We start from the raw sequence: 19750 nt of genomic DNA on the forward strand, positions 1-19750 counted from the left end.
TTTGCATACTCTTGTGATGGGTTGGGTGTTAGGTTCCTCATGGAGCCATTTATCAGTTCTTCAGCACTTCATTTGATTGGTTTGGGTGGGTTTCATGGTTTCTTCCGGAGAAGGCAATGGCAACCCACTCCAGTACTCTTGCCTGGAAAATCCCATGGTAGGCTGCAGTCCATGGGGTCGCTAGCAGTCGGACACAACTGAGCGACTTCACTTTCACTTTTCACTTTCATGCATTGGAGAAGGAAATGGCAACCCACTCCAGTGTTCTTGCCTGGAGAATCCCAGGGACAGGAAGCCTGGTGGGCTGCCATCTATGGGGTCGCACAGAGTCGGACACGATTGAAGCGACTTAGCAGCAGCAGCAGCAGCATGGTTTCTTCTCAGTGAATTTCTTCAATAAGAGCGAGTGGGTAATGGTTTTATGAGCCCCCAGTACATGGGGTTGCCTTGCTCTAGCCTTTATTCATTCAACTCAGTAGGATCAAATCCCTTCAGTCCTTAATCTTTTCTCCTGAAAGTTGTATAATGCCCATACACATACTACAAAGACTCTTGTCTTCTGGACTTCACTGTTAGAGAGGAAATATTTGAGATCAGCTGGATTTGCATGCGTTTACTGATAATCTTTTTGATGTTATTTTCAATCTGGGTGCTCATATTTTCCTCCACCTTTGCTATTTTAAAAAAATGTTCATGATTTTATGAGATATAGTTCATTTTTCACTGATTTGCTTGGAATGCAGCAAGCTCTTTGGTTTGATCATTGCTTCTGTTAACAATAATACTAACAATTTTCTGACTTTGAACATTTACGTGGACATTTAACTAAAGAGACCTTGGGAATGCTAGTCTACATTTAGTTTACATCTGATGAAGTAGGCAGTTGGAATTAGTTCTGGGGCATCTTTGGGATCCCGTCTAATCACTCTGTGGTAGATCCAGGGGTCTTATTTTTCTGGTGCTCACAGAAATCTCATTAAGCTATTCTAAAATGATTCTCCACTCCAATCTTGGTGCTGAGACAATGCAGGCTTTTCTCTGATCAAGATCTCGGGTGACTAGATCACTAGATCTAGTGACTTCTATCACTAGAAGATAGTGGATGTTGGGGCCTACTTGGATCTGGGTATGCACCCCTATAAAATGATGCCCACCCTGCAAAACAGCCTTGCTAGGAACTGGGCTACAGGCTTGATGTGTCCAAAACCATAAGCTCATTTTAGACCCAAGTGTGGTCTGTCAGGTGATTCCAAGACAAACTGAGTTACAGCAGAAGTGTACACTGAATCGTCATTCAGAGTGAACCTTAAAAACAGAGGTTTGGTTGGCAGGGGCCTCTTAGCCATGAATTGGGGGTTACTTTTGAGCCCCCTGATTCTCAAACATGAGAACCACTTGAAAACCTGCAGAAATAAACACTTAACTCCTCTCTCCCTCTAGCGATATAACATGATACGCCTTTCATTCTTTTGAAAAGTAGTTGGCTTTGTCAGCAATCATCTTCTGTTCAGGCTAAATTTACTTTTATGTGAAATAGAAATCAGGAAAACACTAGAATTATTTTAAGCAAAATATCAAAATTGAAATAAACCAACATATGTCTGTGAAACATGTATAACTCTCAATCAAAAATAAGTGCAACTTTCATAAATTTCTTAAAATATTCTAGCATGCAAAATCTAGACAACTTATTTAAATAGATGGTGTTGTGACATGTTTAGTTATTCTTCCTCCTTTGTTCATCCTCTACGTAAAGGTAAAAATGGAAATAACCAAAACCTGACCCAACTCTGGGTCACCCCTTCATGAGCAATGTACTAATCTGTTGTATTGATAAAAAGTAAGAGAACTGAGGAATTTTATAACATTTCTTGCAGTAAGTTTAAGTTATACCTGCTAATTTTTAATGTAAACTGTTTTCAATTTAACATTCTTTACTTCTGTTCCCCTTACCACCCCTACATTCCTCTCTAAGATGTAATGCTTCTTAATTGCATTAAACATATTATGTTTTGTTCTTGTAGTTTTTAAATTACAGTTTTCCCTTGCACTGGGAACTCTAATGGCATCAAAATTGCTGAAGGGACATATATATTCCAGGGCTGAGCACCAAAGAGAGAATTAAAGGATAAACACCCATCTCACATTTATGCTTCGTATGTAGGCATTCTCTAACATGTTTTCTGTTAGACTGTCACTTCAAGGATTGAAATCACTTTGACTTTCTTATAGTAGCTGATATTTTGCACACAGAAGACAGTAAGTAAATGTTACCATCAATAAATGTTACTGACAAACCAATGAAACATTTCTTAAGATCTTCAACTTTTCATTTACAATTCTTCAAGAACCAGATAACAAAGTTTCTTTAAAAATAGAGATAAATAAAACTATAACTTTAGTTGGAATATGATTTTGTACTAGATGGATTGTCTTCTTGTTCCTTTTTAAAAGCATGTTAAAAACTTTATCTCATTAGGCTTGGCGTCACCCTATATATTAAAAAGGTCACTCTTGGAAGTTGAAAACCACTTAAGATAGAATTAAGAAAGCTTATTATCATAATGATTCAGCAGACACATGTCCTTTTCATCTCTAACTCTTGGGTCTTCAATTTACTTCTTTTTCTCAAACATCACTCTGATTCTTTTGTTGTTATTAGTTTATTAGTTGTAAAAAGTTTCTTCCTTCCTGATTCCTTCAATTTAGACCAATTTGGAAATGAAAGTGTATTAATTTTTAAGCAAATCTTTAAGACATGCTTTACTGTATTTTTATTAACCAAGCCAGATGGCTCACAGCAAATTTTCTCTGACATAAGTAATCACAAAAATCAGTTTGGGACACAAATCTGGTATGGAAAGTGGCAAGTATATTCAGTAGAAAAATGCAGTTCACACAAACATATGGATATTTTTACAAGTAATACTGTTACTATTTGGATTTCTTTCTTTCTTTTTTTTTTGTTATAGGCTAAGAACAAACTAAGGACATTTATTTTTCCTGTCCCCCACAACCCCAAACATTCAAGGTCCTTCTCAGCAACCAAAAATTATTTTCTTTTTGCAGTTTGAAGGTTGCAAGAAGGCCTTTTCGAGGCTCGAAAATCTCAAGATTCATTTGCGGAGCCACACAGGCGAGAAGCCGTATTTGTGCCAGCATCCGGGCTGTCAGAAGGCCTTCAGTAACTCCAGTGACCGCGCCAAGCACCAGAGGACACATCTGGACACTGTAAGAATGGCAGGAGCCTTCCAACTTCCAGCCTCGAGTCCCGGTGTGAGGAAGTGCCCGTGTGATAGTGGGGTGGTGGAGGTGTTTGCTTTATGACCTGCAGGTTATAGGGACAAGGCCAAGGGCAGCGGTGAAACCTGCTAGAGAGCCAGAAGGGGCCCTGTTGGGTTCTCTCTTTTCCTTTTTCTATAGTAACAGGTTATCCTAAATATTACAGCTGCTGGGACAAAAGAGTTCGTATATAAAGCAGAGGCACTTTAAGGGCTGTTATATATAGCAGATTTTAGTACAGAGAATGACTGCTAGAGATTGGACCTTAAAATAAATATTCAGATATCAAGATATACTAAGATAGATAAGATACTCTATTGCTAGAAACAGGAAGCACTTTTTTTTTTTCCTATTTTAGTTCTTTTTTTCTTGACATAAGAACGTTGAGACTGGCCTGCTTTTTGAAAGTGAATCTGGCCTTTTGCTTTAGAAACCACCTGGTATTTTCACCTTCAAGTGATCTAAAAAGAATCAGCAAATCTTTCCCAAGGGTCCTGTTTCATCACTCTTCCTCTGTGTTAACAGCCACATATCTACTGGCATACAACCTATGAGAACAATTTATTTTCATTATTATGCTTTAATTCTCTTAGTGCTGAAACATTGTGTTCACTTGCTAATGCCCTTTCCATGACTCTGTCTTTTGTTTTCTCAATTATGTTGATCGTCCTCCTTTGCATTTCTCAGGTTTTGATGCCATTTTTTTTTACATGAGGCTAGGTGGACTGTATGTAATTTTAGTTCACTTAACAAAGCCATCAGGGTAAATGTATTATACACATCACAGATCTCTTATCCCACATTCTTGCAAGTAATGTATTCATGACAGTACTTTTTCAGTGTTAACATTCTGATGTCTATTATTAAACTACTTCAGAATTTGAATTTTGAAAAGATACTGTTATTTCTACACACCTTCTCATACATATTTAAGATTCTTCTGATGTTATAGCTGACATATTTATTAAATTTTATATTAGTCGCTATTAGTCATATTGATAGCAGTCATTTTATCTATATGTCATATAACCTTTCTAAACAGAATTATATCCTAATATACATAATGTGATGGTTTGCCTAGTAAACATCTGAAATATAATTAGAGTAAAGTGGCTATAAGATGGACCCTTTCTGTTCTAGCTGAATTGAATTCAATGAATTTAGGACCAACAGAATGGAATATTAAATGAATAAATTTGGTGAATAGCAGTATTTTTTAAAAGTAGAAATAGGAAAGAGAATGAATTATGTTTAAATACCCTATTTTGTATGTCTAAAATGGTCTTGGTAGAATCTTATAAATTTTACAATTTGTCATTAAACTTTATCATGGAAGAATGAACATTCATGAGACAAGATTGTCTTGAGAAATTGCTTCTACTCTAGCTAGTTATCTGGAGTTTGAAAGAACTATTGTGAGGCTAAGTGTTATGGTTCTACAATACCCTTCTTTGCTTGAAGCTAATTTTAGCTAATCAAACCAAGAGCATTTTCTAAAGTCATTTTGAATTTAAAAAATCCCTTTGGAAAACTTTTGAGAAAAACTACCTAAGATAATAATTTCATGATTCAGTTCAATGCAGTAGCTTTTAAAACTTAACTGGTTTTTTTTTTTTTTAAGTATTTCTCCATTAAATCTTTTAAAACCATAATTTTTTTCTTTGAAATCCAAACTACCTTCTTGTTGCTTGAAGAATTTATTATTAAAATTTAGGTCCACATTCCCTTTTATTAAGTACTCCTTATGCTAATAACTCCTTACGTTAATACTATCAGAATTTTAGATAAAGTATCTTTCTTCAATTAAATGGATTCTTTACTTCTAGGGAAATGATTTGCCCATAAAGATGACGGAGTCCATAATTCTAACCCTGGAAAGTGTTATTAAATCATTTCTCTATTAGCATCTTAATGTCTAAACAGGGGGAATAATTTTATAGTATAAATGGAAAATAATGAAGAATATAGTTTGATGAAGTGTAACATGCCATTTAAAGCTTAGATAATCTGAGTTAAAATGACCAGTATACTTGTACCACTTAGACCAATCCCTGGCATTGCTGTTTTGGCATACTGATCCCAGGTGGCTGATAACAGGGGAGAGAGTAAAAGCTAGCTGGGAGGAATGATCAGTATTCAAGCCTTTTTCAAGAGTATCTCAAAATCAAATCCAAAATGACATTAACTATTTCTTATCTCTCCAACCCAAGTAATGGTGACTATTGTAATAATAATGGCATCAATTTATATAATGCATTAATATTCCCCCCAGTTTTTATATACAGCATCTCTAATGCAAAACATGAACTTATGTGGTCATAACATGACTGCCAGTAAAGATGTTGGCTTATTTCCCCCCCAGGCAGGAAAGGGAAGACTAGGGGGAAAAAACTGTGTGAACCCAGGAAAGATTCCCAGGTTAAAGAAAACCTTTGTTTACCCAATGGAAACGTCTTGGCAGATGACTTCAGCCCATAATTGGCTCATCATTTGGCAGAAACTGTGACTTATTGAGAGGCTGGTTCATCCATTGTTCATTGTTAGATCCCTGATATGTGATACAATGTCTAACACATTATGGAAGTGAAAGAGCTGCTGAGTGATTCATTCATTCAATCAGCCAGCTAGTCAATAGACAAACACATCAGATACTCAATCTTAGAATTCAAATTAGGATTGTCAAACTAAATTATATATTCATGACTTTATCTTGTTCTTGGAATAAAAATTAGCAACAATAGCAATAAGAAAGTGAAACACATATATGGTTTTTAGAAAGCAGATAATATAATTCACACAAATGTTGGCCTACAAAATGACAAGCAAGTGCATGAAAACAGGAACAAAATATAAATAGTAAGGAAAACAACCTGAGTTTTGGGGGAAGTGGGGTTGGTCGATAGAATAGCATGTTTCTAAAGTGAGAACTCTATTGTAGAGACAGTTTCAGTTCTCTTCCTCACATTTCACCTCATGTAGGCACAAATTTAATATCTCACCAGATGAGATACTAAGTAGATGAGTGACAGTTAATACATCTTATTAATGCAGTTAATCTTCTAGGGTTTTTTTTTTCACTTCTTAAGAAAGTTTTTATTTATTCTACAGTGTAAAAGTCACATTCCCGAACGTTTGGTTTGAATTTAGTTGTTACAGTAAGAATAGTTGCTAAAATTTGAATCAATGTGCAATGCTCTCATTCAGTCATTCCTAATTATCATGTACCAATCACCAGGGTCATAAAAATAAAAAGGATTCTAGACTCTGTCTTGGGCTCCGCACCTTACATCTCTTAGGCTCATGGGAGAATTGGAGTAGCCAGAACTTGTTTGCTTTCTCATCGTGCTCAGCCAAGAACTTATTCACCTAATCTAGGCTTAACAGCAGGACTCCTCTGCAACTAATAATATTAATGTTTCTTTGGCTGATTTTTCATGTGTCTGTTGTTTGAAACCTGCTGTCTTCTACTTACTTTCCACTAATTTTCCCTTTTAATTCTCTCCCTCTCTCTTTCTGAATCAGGTTTCTTCTGAAACATTACCAGTCTTTTCTGGACTTTTCTACAGCTTCTTTATACCTGAACTCTTAAAGAATATGTGTTTCCTAATTTCTGACAGTACCAGAGATTGTTTTCAGGGGAACATAATTGTAAGTATGACTGGAGATACTAATAATTTTCATATTGAAAAATGCCACAGGAGGTTTCGTGGCAAGAGGGCATTCTGTAGCAGTCTCTTAAAAATCTTCAAAGATAAGCCATCTCTTTGTTTCTTGAAAGTTTATTCTCTTTGCCTTGATGCAAACTTACTGGGCTTTCTAATTAAAATGCATGAGTATCACATAGCAATTCACATCAATCAGTTGGCAACAGTTCATGCTCTGAAGTCAATAGTCTTTGAGTAAATCTTCCTCAGTTACCTTTATGATTTAACCACAGCTCTTTCTTTCTTTCTTATTTAGAAACCTTATGCTTGTCAAATTCCGGGATGCACCAAACGCTACACAGACCCAAGTTCCTTAAGAAAGCATGTGAAGGCACATTCTTCCAAAGATCAGCAAGCAAGGAAAAAGGTAATTTTAAATGAAAATTTACCCAGCCAGGAAAAGCACATTTAAATTCCTCTTGCAGTACTGGGAGCTTCTGTGGGACATTGGTAATCCTAATGCTTCTCAAAGTGTAACATATTTTTGACTCTGAGTAGAGAAGTCTTTCATGAAGTAGTAGCAAGGCTGTGATTTTCATAGCTGATGTAATCAGATATGAATTTCTGGGGAGGATTTATATAATAGAAGTTGATGAAATTGGTGAAAGTCACCAAAACTGGAAAGTAACAAAATCAAGTTCAAATAGTAAAGAAAATTGAATTGGGAAAGCAACACAACAAATACTCTTTCTGGTGATAAGTGCTTAATAAATATCAATACAAAACATAAAATATCAATTGGCTAAAATTATTAGCTCTGACGAAGATGGTAGGATGAATATGTATAGAGCATTGTTCCCTTTAAGCTTAGAAAAAACACGTTTATTAATAGGTACTATATATGAAAGTCTGAGAAAGAAATTGAACCTAACATCACTTTTGACATCATTGAGGGCTTAGTGCACCTCTCAGAGTTCTTAGAAGCTGTAGTATCTCTCAGATTTGGAAGAAATGTTAAAGATCAGCCTGCCAACCCACCTGACTTATCCTCCTGACTTCATAAGATCTCGAGCAAGTGGTTGACAATACTGTTCTTTAACATCTTGAGGAACGAAGAGCTTACTACCTTTCATGCATTTTCTAATACCAGAGCTTTGTAAATTTTGGGACTAAAAAGTATGTTCTGATTATGGCAGAAAATATGTTGACCTGACCTTGGTTTTTCACTTGTGTTTAGATGGGTACCTAATTCATTTAAGACTCCTTCATAACAAATTTAAGGGAAGTTTAAGACTAAACTTATTTCAAGTGACTGAACACTGTTGTTCAGTTGCTAAGTCGTGTCCTACTCTTTGCGATCCCATTAAGCACACTGGGCTTCCCTGTCCTTCACTGTCTCCTGGAGTTTGCTCAGACTCATGTCCATTGAGTCAGTGATGCCTATGATCTCCTATGGTTTTATTAAACTCTATGGCATGGTTTTCAGGTCACCATGGCTTCAAGCTAACCAGAATCTTTCCTTCTTTTATGATTTATAGGGATTTAGTTCTTTTATTTTGGGATATGCTCTGTAATCTTTTTGTTACTTAAGCTTTTTCTTCCTTGGAAGGTGGTGGCACAATGCCAGTTGAGGGCTCATATACGGAAATAATTTGACCTCTCCACTGTGAGTTAGAAAAATGTCCAGTTAGAAAAATTTGATAAAAGTTCTTTTTTAAAAATAGATATTCTTAATAGCATACAAGCCCACTCTTATAAGTCAGTTATTAAAATTATTTAGTTTTCCCCTATAAATATAGTTGAAAGTGAAAGTGAAAGTGTTAGTCACTCAGTCATGTCTGACTCTTTGTGACCCCATGGACTGTAGCCCGCCAGGCTCTCTGTCCATGGAATTCTCCAGGCAAGGTATTGGAGTACATAGCAATTCCCTTCTCCAGGGCATCTTCCAGACCCAGGGATCTAACCATTGTCTTCTGCATTGCAGGCAGATTCTTTACTGTCTGAACCACTAGAAAAGCCCACATAAGTATAGTTAAATCTCTTTAATTGGAATCCCAGTCAACTGATAATAGATGATCATTATGAACATATCATAATAGATGATCATTCAACATGGATTGGAATATGTTCCTGTATTTTAAAACAGCAAAGGAACTAAGTGAATTAATAATAAGAATAAAGTTGTAAGAAGGATGTTTAATATTCTTAAAATAACACACCATTGTTATAATGACATACTGTTAATTGTTTAGGAGGACCGCTGTCTAATGGTTTTTGTCATTATCCATGTGTATCTTGTAAACTTGAAATAATAAGTGTGTTTCTTAAACAAAAAACCCTCTTGCATGAGGTTTTACTGTATTAGCAAATTTGTTATAAGATTCAAGAGCACCTTCATAGAGAATAACAATTGTTGTGGACATGACAGAATGTAAGTCTCACATGTAGACAAATAAGCAGTAATATGATATTCAACCCAAGAGAGTAACCCAGGTTGACAGTAGGTATGAAAACATAATGTGATATTTTTAGGAGTTATTAATAGCTTATATTGCTCAAACACAGATTATTTCAGCTTCTTTATAAGGGAAAAGTAGTTTTGATTCTGTGAAAGATGTTTGAAGCACTAATTTAAAGAAGATAATAGATCTTAAGACTATAAATTAGTAAACAGTTTTTAAGAACCTTTAATAGACAATTTGGATAAAAGGATATACTTTCAAGGGGCAGAATTACAATCTAATGTCAAATATTACAATATTCTCTTAATTTTGTCTTATGTGAAATGAGGTATTATCACTCCAGTGATTCAGCTTTTGTTGTTCACTCTTTCCTGCAAGTGACTAAACTGGATTTGGCCGACATTATTTGCTTAATCCTTAGTGACGAGTTTACTGTGTTTACTTTCCAAATTTTAACCTGGCCTTTTAATCTGAAGATTTTAAAAATCCTGTGTGGATCTTTGATGGACTAATTCATGGAAATTAAAGTGATGAAAGTGGCTCTATCCAATAAAAAGAGGCAATGTCACTCCCAGGAAAAGCAGTGCTAATAAACCTGAAATCAGTCAATCACATTTTCAAACCCTGCGCTGGTGTATTGGTGTGTAGTATTTACATGGTAGAATGTTACTAGACCTCAGAGAGATTCTAATTACTAACTCACATCAGGGCTTGGTATTTGGAATATTTCCTGGCAGCAATGATTTAAAAAAGTAAGAAACAATAACCCTTTTAAAGCAGAATTAAGATTATTTACGACTTTAATTAAAAATTGAAAATTGGCATTATTTCAAAAAGCCTTTACAAAAATGTGAATTCATCAAAAATAACCATAAAAATTCCAGGGTGATAAAGGCACAGTGGAGTAATGGTCCCAGCCCTAGGGAATTGTTTTGTTGAAAAGAATAAAACTCTTTTCTGTCACACCCTGTTAGTCATGGACTCCTTTAATATACCCTGCCTGCCTGCCTGCCTCTAATCCTCTTTTCAACCTCCCCCTGGACACTAAATGACATTATTTTGGTCTTAACATGGCTGGCTTTATGAAGCCTTTCTCTGAAATCATGGCCAGTGACAAGCCACCCTCACCCGTAAGACAAATGTTTATTAGGAGGGGTAGAGATCTGGTAAGTGATGCCCTGGTCATGGGCATGGGGCCCTTTCCCACACCTGTTGGATCCTACTGAAAACCAAGAACCTGAAAACTCAGCAAAATATTCAAGCTGTGAAAACAAAGGAAAAAGAAAAAAAAAAAAACCTCTTCTGCAAAAGAATTGAGATGATGTGGCTCATTGCATGCAGAGTAACTTTTCTCTTTGTCTGATGTGTGCACACCCACACATCCCATCAGCTAATGTACAGACTTCTTCCGTAGAATGTGCTTTGCAGATCTTGAGTCCATTAAATAGAGGGCTACACAGATAAATGAGTAGCAAAATACTCAAGTCACCAGCTATGGTCTCCCGTGAGAATAGAATTCAGTCTACAGAGCAGAAGGCAGAATCTGTCCTTCAATTTTGTCTGATCATGAGTGGGGAAATAAGAAAAAACTAAGACCATAAGCCACTTGAAATTTTCCTCAAGGCTGTGAGCTTTGTTAGAAATTTTCAGTTTCACCTTGCAAGTGCCATAAGCAAGGAGGTTTCCTTCAACTCGGGCCTGCTATCCAAATGGACTTTTAAAAAGTGAATGGAAAGAATACTGGGCCAAAAGTTAGAGATGACGTGAATCCTTTGTCCATTTCACACTTCCACAAAGATTCCAGACTTTGGGTGTGATTTATTAAATGTTTGTTAAAACATTCACCTTTGACTCACTGTAGTTAACTTTCGCTTTTGTGACCTCAACACGGGCTGTTTTGAAGCAAGCAAGTGTAGCATTTGAAGTGTAGTGAATGCAACATGTATATGTATTTTCTACTTAGAGAACAGCCCTATGTAGCTTTCTGGCTGAAATAGAATTGCTTATTTAATGCTGTAGAACTGGTGATACTCTGGAATCTGCTCAGAGCCACTAGCACCCCATATATACTCAAAAGTATGAACAATTTCATTAAATACAACATAGGCTCATCTTGTTTTGTGCAGTGGTTGAAATCTTCAAAAAGCTATGTGGAAAAAATACATTTTCCCCTAAATGAAAGCATGTGTAAAAGAGTTAGTGGGACTTACTTTTCCTATCAGTTATTTTGTGTCATCATCTACATGGCGTATGGAATATACAGATGAAGGACACAGTCAGAGGTCCTCCCAGATTTTGATAGTCTTTTTCCCTTCATCCTTCCCCCTCCTTCCTTCCATTTTTTTTCCTGCTCAGGAATACATTAAGAATCTCTCTAACTCTCAATGGAATGTCAGTCACAGACACATATTATAGACATAACATTTCAAGATGAACTGGTAGCTTCTCTTCTTCCACTCACATTTAGGAAATCATATTGGAATTTGAGTAAAACTGATGTTATTACAGCAATGACATTAAAATGGCACTAGTGTCTTGCCTGGAGAATCCCATGGGCGGAGGAGCCTGGTAGGCTGCAGTCCATGGGGTCGCTAAGAGTCGGACACCACTGAGCGACTTCACTTTCACTTTTCACTTTCATGCATTGGAGAACGAAATGGCAACCCACTCCAGTGTTCTTGCCTGGAGAATCCCAGGGACAGAGGAGCCTGGAGGGCTGCCGTCTATGGGGTCGCACAGAGTCGGACACGACTGAAGTGACTTAGCAGCAGCAGTAGCAGCAGCAGCAGCAGCAGTGTGTGTGTATGTGTGTGTGTGTGTGTGTTTGAGTCACTTATTAACTTTTCTACTTAACAGTTATTGCTGACAGATTACTTACATTACACCTCACAATGATGGTGAGACATATTACCTGCCTGAATGTCCTGATGTCTCAGTTGAGGGTAACAGATTTCAAGAAAGGCACTAGGTATGCTTTTGTAAAATAAACAATTTCGGTTCAAAATAGTGATGCTAACTAATAATTAAATGTAAATTAAAAAAAAGTCAAGTTAACCCCCAGTTGATAATACTGATTTCGAGTTGAAACCAGTTGCCTGGAGGCTTCTTTTTAAAGCAGATCCAATATGAAACCAGCTGTGCTTTTCAGAACATTTTAATGCTACATGGTGATTGGAGCCAATGAAAAGGAATTGAGAATTCACATTTGGTGATGGAAAGTGAAAGGGTAGAGATGGTTGTCCATGAGAGTAAATAGATAATTAGAAAAATGTTCTGTTCCTTTCTGGAGAGATCAGAGAAACTGTCTTCGGCTTTGTGAATACAGAAAAATAGATACTCGCATCTCTTAGCCTGGTCCAATGTCTTTTTTTAGCCCTTAAAGCAGTGTTTCCCAAAGTGTTTTCTCTAGAACACAATCTACAGAATCTTATCAGGTAATTCTTTTAGGAAGTTTTTTTGTTATCATATAAACTTGGGAAATGCTGAGTTGAATAATATTCAATGGTTTCCCTCTTGTAAGAGTTTTCAGAGCTTTAGATACACCAGTATTCCAGAGGGAAAATAACATTAATTTGATTGATTTAATTCAGTATGACTTGGTCAACAAAACAATCTTCTTTTTCCTCTAGAACATCTTATCCAATTACTCTTCTGTAAATTATTTGAGAAATATGTTCTCAAGTAATTTATTCCATTCAACAAATATTTATTAAGCACCTACTGTGTGTGAGGCATTGGATTAGACCCATGAATGCAAGTGTGCATAAAACAGACATATTCTTTGTCCTCATAGAGCCAAACTATCTTGATGAAATCCAGCAATAATAAAAAAGATGAACAAAAAATAGCATAAATGTAGGCAAGGAAGCAGTGAGGAAGTTGACATGGAGGTAAAAGAGTGGGAGCTGTTGAGGTGAGATGCTCAGAAACACATTCAAATGACCACTTTAGAAATGAGAACACTGTATTGCCTGCAAAAAAATTTAAAGCTCTGCTTAAGTTGAAATATTGTACCTTTCTGTGTGAGCTTCTTTTAAGAGATTCTACTGCTGAGAGCATAGCAGTAGATGTCAGAATCATCTTACTTTGTTGTAGTTAAACTTTTTGGCAGCCTTTCCTCAGTCGGTATTAGAGGAACTGGATCCTAGACAGTGAAAAGCATTACTTGTATCTCCCACCTGAAGAAATGACTCGGATAGGCAGCATTTCGGTCCATAGGGTTGCAAAGAGTTGGACATGACTGAAGCAACTGGGCATGCACGCACATGCACGAGCAGTCAGCATAAGTAGCAAGTGAGACCCTGCATCAGCTCTGGGATTTAAAAACAAGTGAGAACTAAACTTGCCCTCTTGAAGATTACATTCCAGTGAGAGATACATGGAGACATGTGCTCTGTGCAATAGGAGAAATGCTGTGATTAAAGTCACACAGAGCATGTTTCTGGAACAGTGTATCTGGGAGTTCCTTTGTGACTGATAGACACTCTTAAGGAGTGAAGTTTTAGTCTCTCTTATTTGAAAGAAATGGAGAGATCTATAGAGTTCTACATTGTTCTTGATTTTATCACAATTCTTTGTCATGTGTGGCACGGTAGTTTTAGTTCTATTCCCCTTGAAAATTCTTAATTAGAACAAAAAAATTAGGAGTGTGTGGCAGAGCTCTGGCCAACTGTGTAAAGAATGAAGGCCTTATGACAGGTGCCTTAGTGAGCAGTTCAGGCTGTACAGTGCCTAGCACAGCCACCTTATAGAGATGGTTCCTAGATAATTGCTTTTTTTGATTGATTGACAGAAACCTTCCAAGCTTCTCCTTTTCTTTCTCTTATTAGATTCTGATCAAAATGATTTTGTAAGCAAAGCATTTATTCCAGACTTTCTGCTGCCTAAACATAATGTCTTACAATACCATGACACAGCTCATCAGGCCCTCCTTGGTTTTGTCTTTGTCGCCACTTCTGAAGAACTGGCCCCTCATGCAATTACAGCTTCCTCTGCTAGTTCTCTCTTCTCTTTCCTTTTCAGATTCAGTTGAATTTTGTCTTTGCTAACCATGAGTAATATTCTTCTATTTGTTTGTATCTTGAGCTCTAAAGATTTATTTTCAGGTGACTTTACACAGGGGCTTGGATAAGCCTAATGTGAAAACTTTTCATGTGGATACTGGGAAGGTGGCTGGGTCTCAAGAGTAGTTTCTGGATTGGATGTCAGAAGGTATGGGCTGCTTTTATGCAGTACAATGAATTGCTCCTTGACTTTGCTTAAATTACAGTCCCCCAGTTTTTCCATTTCCCCATCTTCATAGCTATCTTGAACAGCAAACATAGGGCTTCAAAGGTGAAAGGGTAAACCATCTTGGTAGAAAGTGTTGTTACACATACCTGCAATCCAGGGTGGTCTATTGTGAACAACAACAGAACAATAATGTCCTTGGAAATCTTTTTCTTTGTAAGAACTGAATACTCTTGTAGATGAAGACCTCTTTCAGTGAGGACTAATAGCTAGTTTCTGTAGGTCATATGGATGCTTGGATGGTAGTGCAAAAATGATCCAGAAGAAGGAAAGGAAGTTGAGACCAAAACCAGAAGGAATTAAAATCAAACTTGAATCTGCAATACTTGGTTCTATTCAGAGATTAACTTGAGGTCCATGGACCATAGGGGAATATGTAGATGAGTGGGTTCTAGAAAGTCCATGAAATCTCAGAAATTATGTAAAATGTATTTTTATAAGGAGAAACCCCATAGATTTCACTGACTCTCCAAAATTAGGACTTCTTGATGATAAAAGAGAGAGAACCCCACCATACACACACACGAAGGAACACAAGCAAACACTCTGGGAGGTGTGTTATAAGTCTATTACCTTAGTTGCAGTTATGATATCATGGGTATTTGCATATATCCAACTCATCAAGTTGTACATATTACGTATGTGCAGTTCCTTGTATATCAATTATACCTCAATAAAGCTGTTATTAAAAAAAAAAGACTCTCTGAGCCAAAAGAAATGTAAGATACCTAGAGACTGTTTCCCCTGGCTTTAATGATAATAAACCCCCACAACTTTGCCCACCTAAGAAGAATCTATGCTTCTTATGTTCTGGAGGATTGACTCCTACTTACCCAACATTTACTGTGTGTCTGATATTTTGATAAGTGCTTGTGAATACAAAAATGGTAAGATAGGCTCCTTTCCCCTTAGGCAATCAGAGATGTTAAAGCTGGATTTTGACAGCTGGTGGGCTGATTGTATAGCTGGTGAATTCAAGTATGGGGAGTAGGGTGCAATAAATTAATGGAGAAGTCTAAAGCAATTGCACCAGGTAGGATGGTATGCAGTTTTATAAGATTATAGAGACCTGGACAAGGATACTGGCAGTTGAGAGAAAAATGAGTGGACAGGAAGTGGTGATGGATTGGATGCCAGAGATGAAGGGTAGAGTCAAGATGGTACCAGAGCTTCTACTTCTAGGACCGGAAGAGCAGGCCACAGGTGCAATGTCTTCTTTCCCAGGGAAACCTCAGTTCTGCTTTTAAGGCCTTTTCACCTGCTTGGAATAAAAATTGATTAGAAATGTTAATCACATCTAAAAAAATACCTAGATTAGTGTTTTATTGAATAACTGGGGAGGGAAAGGCTAGCCAAGATCAGATCAGATCAGTCGCTCAGTCATGTCCGACTCTTTGCGACCCCATGAATCGCTGCACACTAGGCCTCCCTGTCCATCACCAACTCCCGGAGTTCACTCAGACTCACGTCCATCGAGTCAGTGATGCCATCCAGCCATCTCATCCTCTGGCGTCCCCTTCTCCTCCTGCCCTCAATCCCTCCCAGCATCAGAGTCTTTTCCAATGAGTCAACTCTTCACATGAGGTGGCCAAAGTACTGGAGTTTCAGCTTTAGCATCATTCCTTCCAGAGAAATCCCAGGGCTGATCTCCTTCAGAATGGACTGGTTGGATCTCCTTGTAGTCCAAGGGACTCTCAAGAGTCTTCTCCAACACCACAGTTCAAAAGCATCAATTCTTCGGCACTCAGCCTTCTTCACAGTCCAACTCTCACATCCATACATGACCACAGGAAAAACCATAGCCTTGACTAGACGAACCTTTGTTGGCAAAGTAATGTCTCTGCTTTTGAATATGCTATCTAGGTTGGTCATAACTTTCCTTCCAAGGAGTAAGTGTCTTTTAATTTCATGGCTGCAGTCACCATCTGCAGTGATTTTGGAGCCCAGAAAAATAAAGTCTGACACTGTTTCCACTGTTTCCCCATCTATTTCCCATGAAGTGATGGCACCGGATGCCATGATCTTAGTTTTCTGAATGTTGAGCTTTAAGCCAACTTTTTCACTCTCTTCTTTCACTTTCATCAAGAGGCTTTTGAGTTCCTCTTCGCTTTCTGCCATAAGGGTGGTGTCATCTGCATATCTGAGGTTATTGATATTTCTCCTGGCAATCTTGATTCCAGCTTGTGTTTCTTCCAGTCCAGCGTTTCTCATGATGTACTCTGCATAGAAGTTAAATAAACAGGGTGACAATATACAGCCTTGATGAACTCCTTTTCCTATTTGGAACCAGTCTGTTGTTCCATGTCCAGTTCTAACCGTTGCTTCCTGACCTGCATACAAATTTCTCAAGAGGCAGGTCAGGTGGTCTGGTATTCCCATCTCTTTCAGATTTTTCCACAGTTTCTTGTGATCCACACAGTCAAAGGCTTTGGCATAGTCAATAAAGCAGAAATAGATGTTTTTCTGGAACTCTCTTGCTTTTTCCATGATCCAGCGGATGTTGGCAATTTGATCTCTGGTTCCTCTGCCTTTTCAAAAACCAGCTTGAACATCAGGACCTTCACGGTTCACATATTGCTGAAGCCTGGCTTGGAGAATTTTGAGCATTACTTTACTAGCGTGTGAAATGAGTGCAATTGTGCGGTAGTGTGAGCATTCTTTGGCATTTCCTTTCTTTGGGATTGGAATGAAAACTGACCTTTTCCAGTCCTGTTGCCACTGCTGAGTTTTCCAAATTTGCTGGTATATTGAGTGCAGCACTTTCACAGCATCATCTTTCAGGATTTGTAATAGCTCAACTGGAATTCCATCACCTCCACTAGCTTTGTTCGTAGTGATGCTTTCTAAGGCCCACTTGACTTCACATTCCAGGATGTTTGGCTCTAGGTCAGTGATCACACCATCGTGCTTATCTGGGTCATGAAGATCTTTTTTGTATAGTTCTTCTGTGTATTCTTGCCATCTCTTCTTAATATCTTCTGCTTCTGTTAGGTCCATACCATTTCTGTCCTTTATCGAGCTCATCTTTGCATGAAATGTTCCTTTGGTATCTCTGATTTTCTTGAAGAGATCTCTAGTCTTTTTCATTCTGTTGTTTTCCTCTATTTCTTTGCATTGATCGTTGAAGAAGGTTTTCTTATCTCTTCTTGCTATTCTTTGAAACTCTGCATTCAGATGTTTGTATCTTTCCTTTTCTCCTTTGCGTTTCGCTTCTCTTCTTTTCACAGCTATTTTTAAGACCTCCCCAGACAGCCATTTTGCTTTTTTGCATTTCTTTTCTATGGGAATGATCTTGATCCCTGTCTCCTGTACAATGCCAAACAGACATGTAAAACTGACCATCACACCCACAAAATAAAATACATTATATTAAAATTTAACTGAGGCTACTTTATTTGAAGGTGATACTAGTGACAAAAATGGGGTTGGTGAAACTCAAAATATAATTTATTTTAGTCCAAATTAATTATTATTCACTAGGAAAACATAAGGAAATTAATTATCAGATATACTAATCTTACTCCCTTTTACTGTACCAGTGATGATTCAAAGCAAATTAGTTCATGCCAATTAATTTATAGATACCATGCTAAAAGAGTAGAGGAGGATTATACTTTAAGCAAATAACCAGATGCTTTTTTAAACACGCATTCTGTGTTATGGGCTTCCCTAGGAGACCAGGGTTCAATCCCTGGGTTGGGAAGATCCCCTAGAGAAGGAAGTGGCAACCCACTCCAGTATTCTTGCCTGGGAAATCCCATGGACAGAGGAGCCTGGCAGGCTACAGTCCATGGGTTTTAAGAGTCAGACATGACTTAGCAGCTTAAACAGCAACAATTCTGTGTTATATATCAGAGAACTTACAGAATCATACAAGTTTATCATATGTTAACTTTTAATTCAGTCATTTTTGTCATAAGTTTATATCATATACTGTTTGTTAATATAGTGTTTTTATCATATTAAATGAAATAATGACAGTAAAATGCTTACCACGGTGTCTGGTATGTTATACACGGCCAATAAGTGTTAACTATTACTACTATAATTACATGATGTTGTCTATTAAGTGTTGCTAAGAGAGAAGACAAGTGATTGTTGAAATTTTAGTAAGTTGTTTTTCTCTGCTCGAGACTTCTCCATTAATTTATTTTCCCCTCAAAGGGATTTTAGCTGTTTAAAAACAATTAAAGGAAACTGAGATCATAACATAATTGTGAATTGTTTATATATCTATTTTGTTTTTTTCTTCATACTAGAAACACATTTGTGGTCTTATTTGTGTGTTTTAAAATCTTTACTAGACAAACTTACTGGAGAGAATCCATGTGTTTTGGTTGAAAATCCCCACCACTTGTCAGTTTTCCTGTGGATAGCATTATGTGAATGGGAAATGGGTAAATATAGATTTCATACAGAAGAGTTTTACTGTTATATCCACTTTAGACCTTGTTTTTGTTGTTTTGAATTTGCCTCTGTTAAACTGTTCTCATTGGTGAAATCTGGATAGGAACAGCCATCCCGTGGGTATGTGGTTGCTACTAGTGAGGAAACACATGCCCAGCGCTTGCTGAGGTCCTGTATGAGATGGAGCTCCGTCCTTGGAGGAGACAGCTGTGGCCACAGGGGTGGGAGTTAGAAATGCTATTACAATAGAGAAAAATACCTTGTCATTATCCTTTCCTGCTGGGGAAACTGGCTTTTATTAGTGGTGTGTGGGTGTGTGTCCGAAATGCAGTACTTGGATGCAATCTCAAAAACGACAGAATGATCTCTGTTCGTTTCCAAGGCAAACCATTCAGTATCACAGTAATCCAAGTCTATGCCCCAGCCAGTAACGCTGAAGAAGCTGAAGTTGAATGGTTCTATGAAGACCTATAAGACCTTTTAGAACTAACACCCAAAAAAGATGTCCTTTTCATTATAGGGGACTGGAACGCAAAAGTAGGAGGTCAATAAACACCTGGAGTAACAGGCAAATTTGGCCTTGGAATACGGAATGAGAAAGATGGTAACAATAACCCGGTGTACGAGACAGCAAAAGAGACACTGATGTATAGAACAGTCTTATGA

The 19750-nt window shown here is 37.4% G+C and overlaps 1 protein-coding gene across 4 annotated transcripts in view; it reads left to right on the plus strand.

Moving 5' to 3' along the window:
- Window positions 1-19750, plus strand: part of GLIS3 (GLIS family zinc finger 3) — a 499909-nt gene that overhangs the window by 376069 nt on the left and 104090 nt on the right. For all 4 annotated transcript variants that reach the window (XM_061425406.1, XM_061425407.1, XM_061425405.1 and 1 more), the window contains 2 exons: window positions 3070-3231; window positions 7243-7353. In XM_061425406.1, the coding sequence (XP_061281390.1) occupies window positions 3070-3231; window positions 7243-7353 (273 nt within the window). The remainder of the gene's footprint in view (window positions 1-3069; window positions 3232-7242; window positions 7354-19750) is intronic.

The sequence above is a fragment of the Bos javanicus genome, chromosome 8, assembly GCF_032452875.1.
Source record: "Bos javanicus breed banteng chromosome 8, ARS-OSU_banteng_1.0, whole genome shotgun sequence".
NCBI classification, from domain to species: Eukaryota; Metazoa; Chordata; class Mammalia; order Artiodactyla; family Bovidae; genus Bos; species Bos javanicus.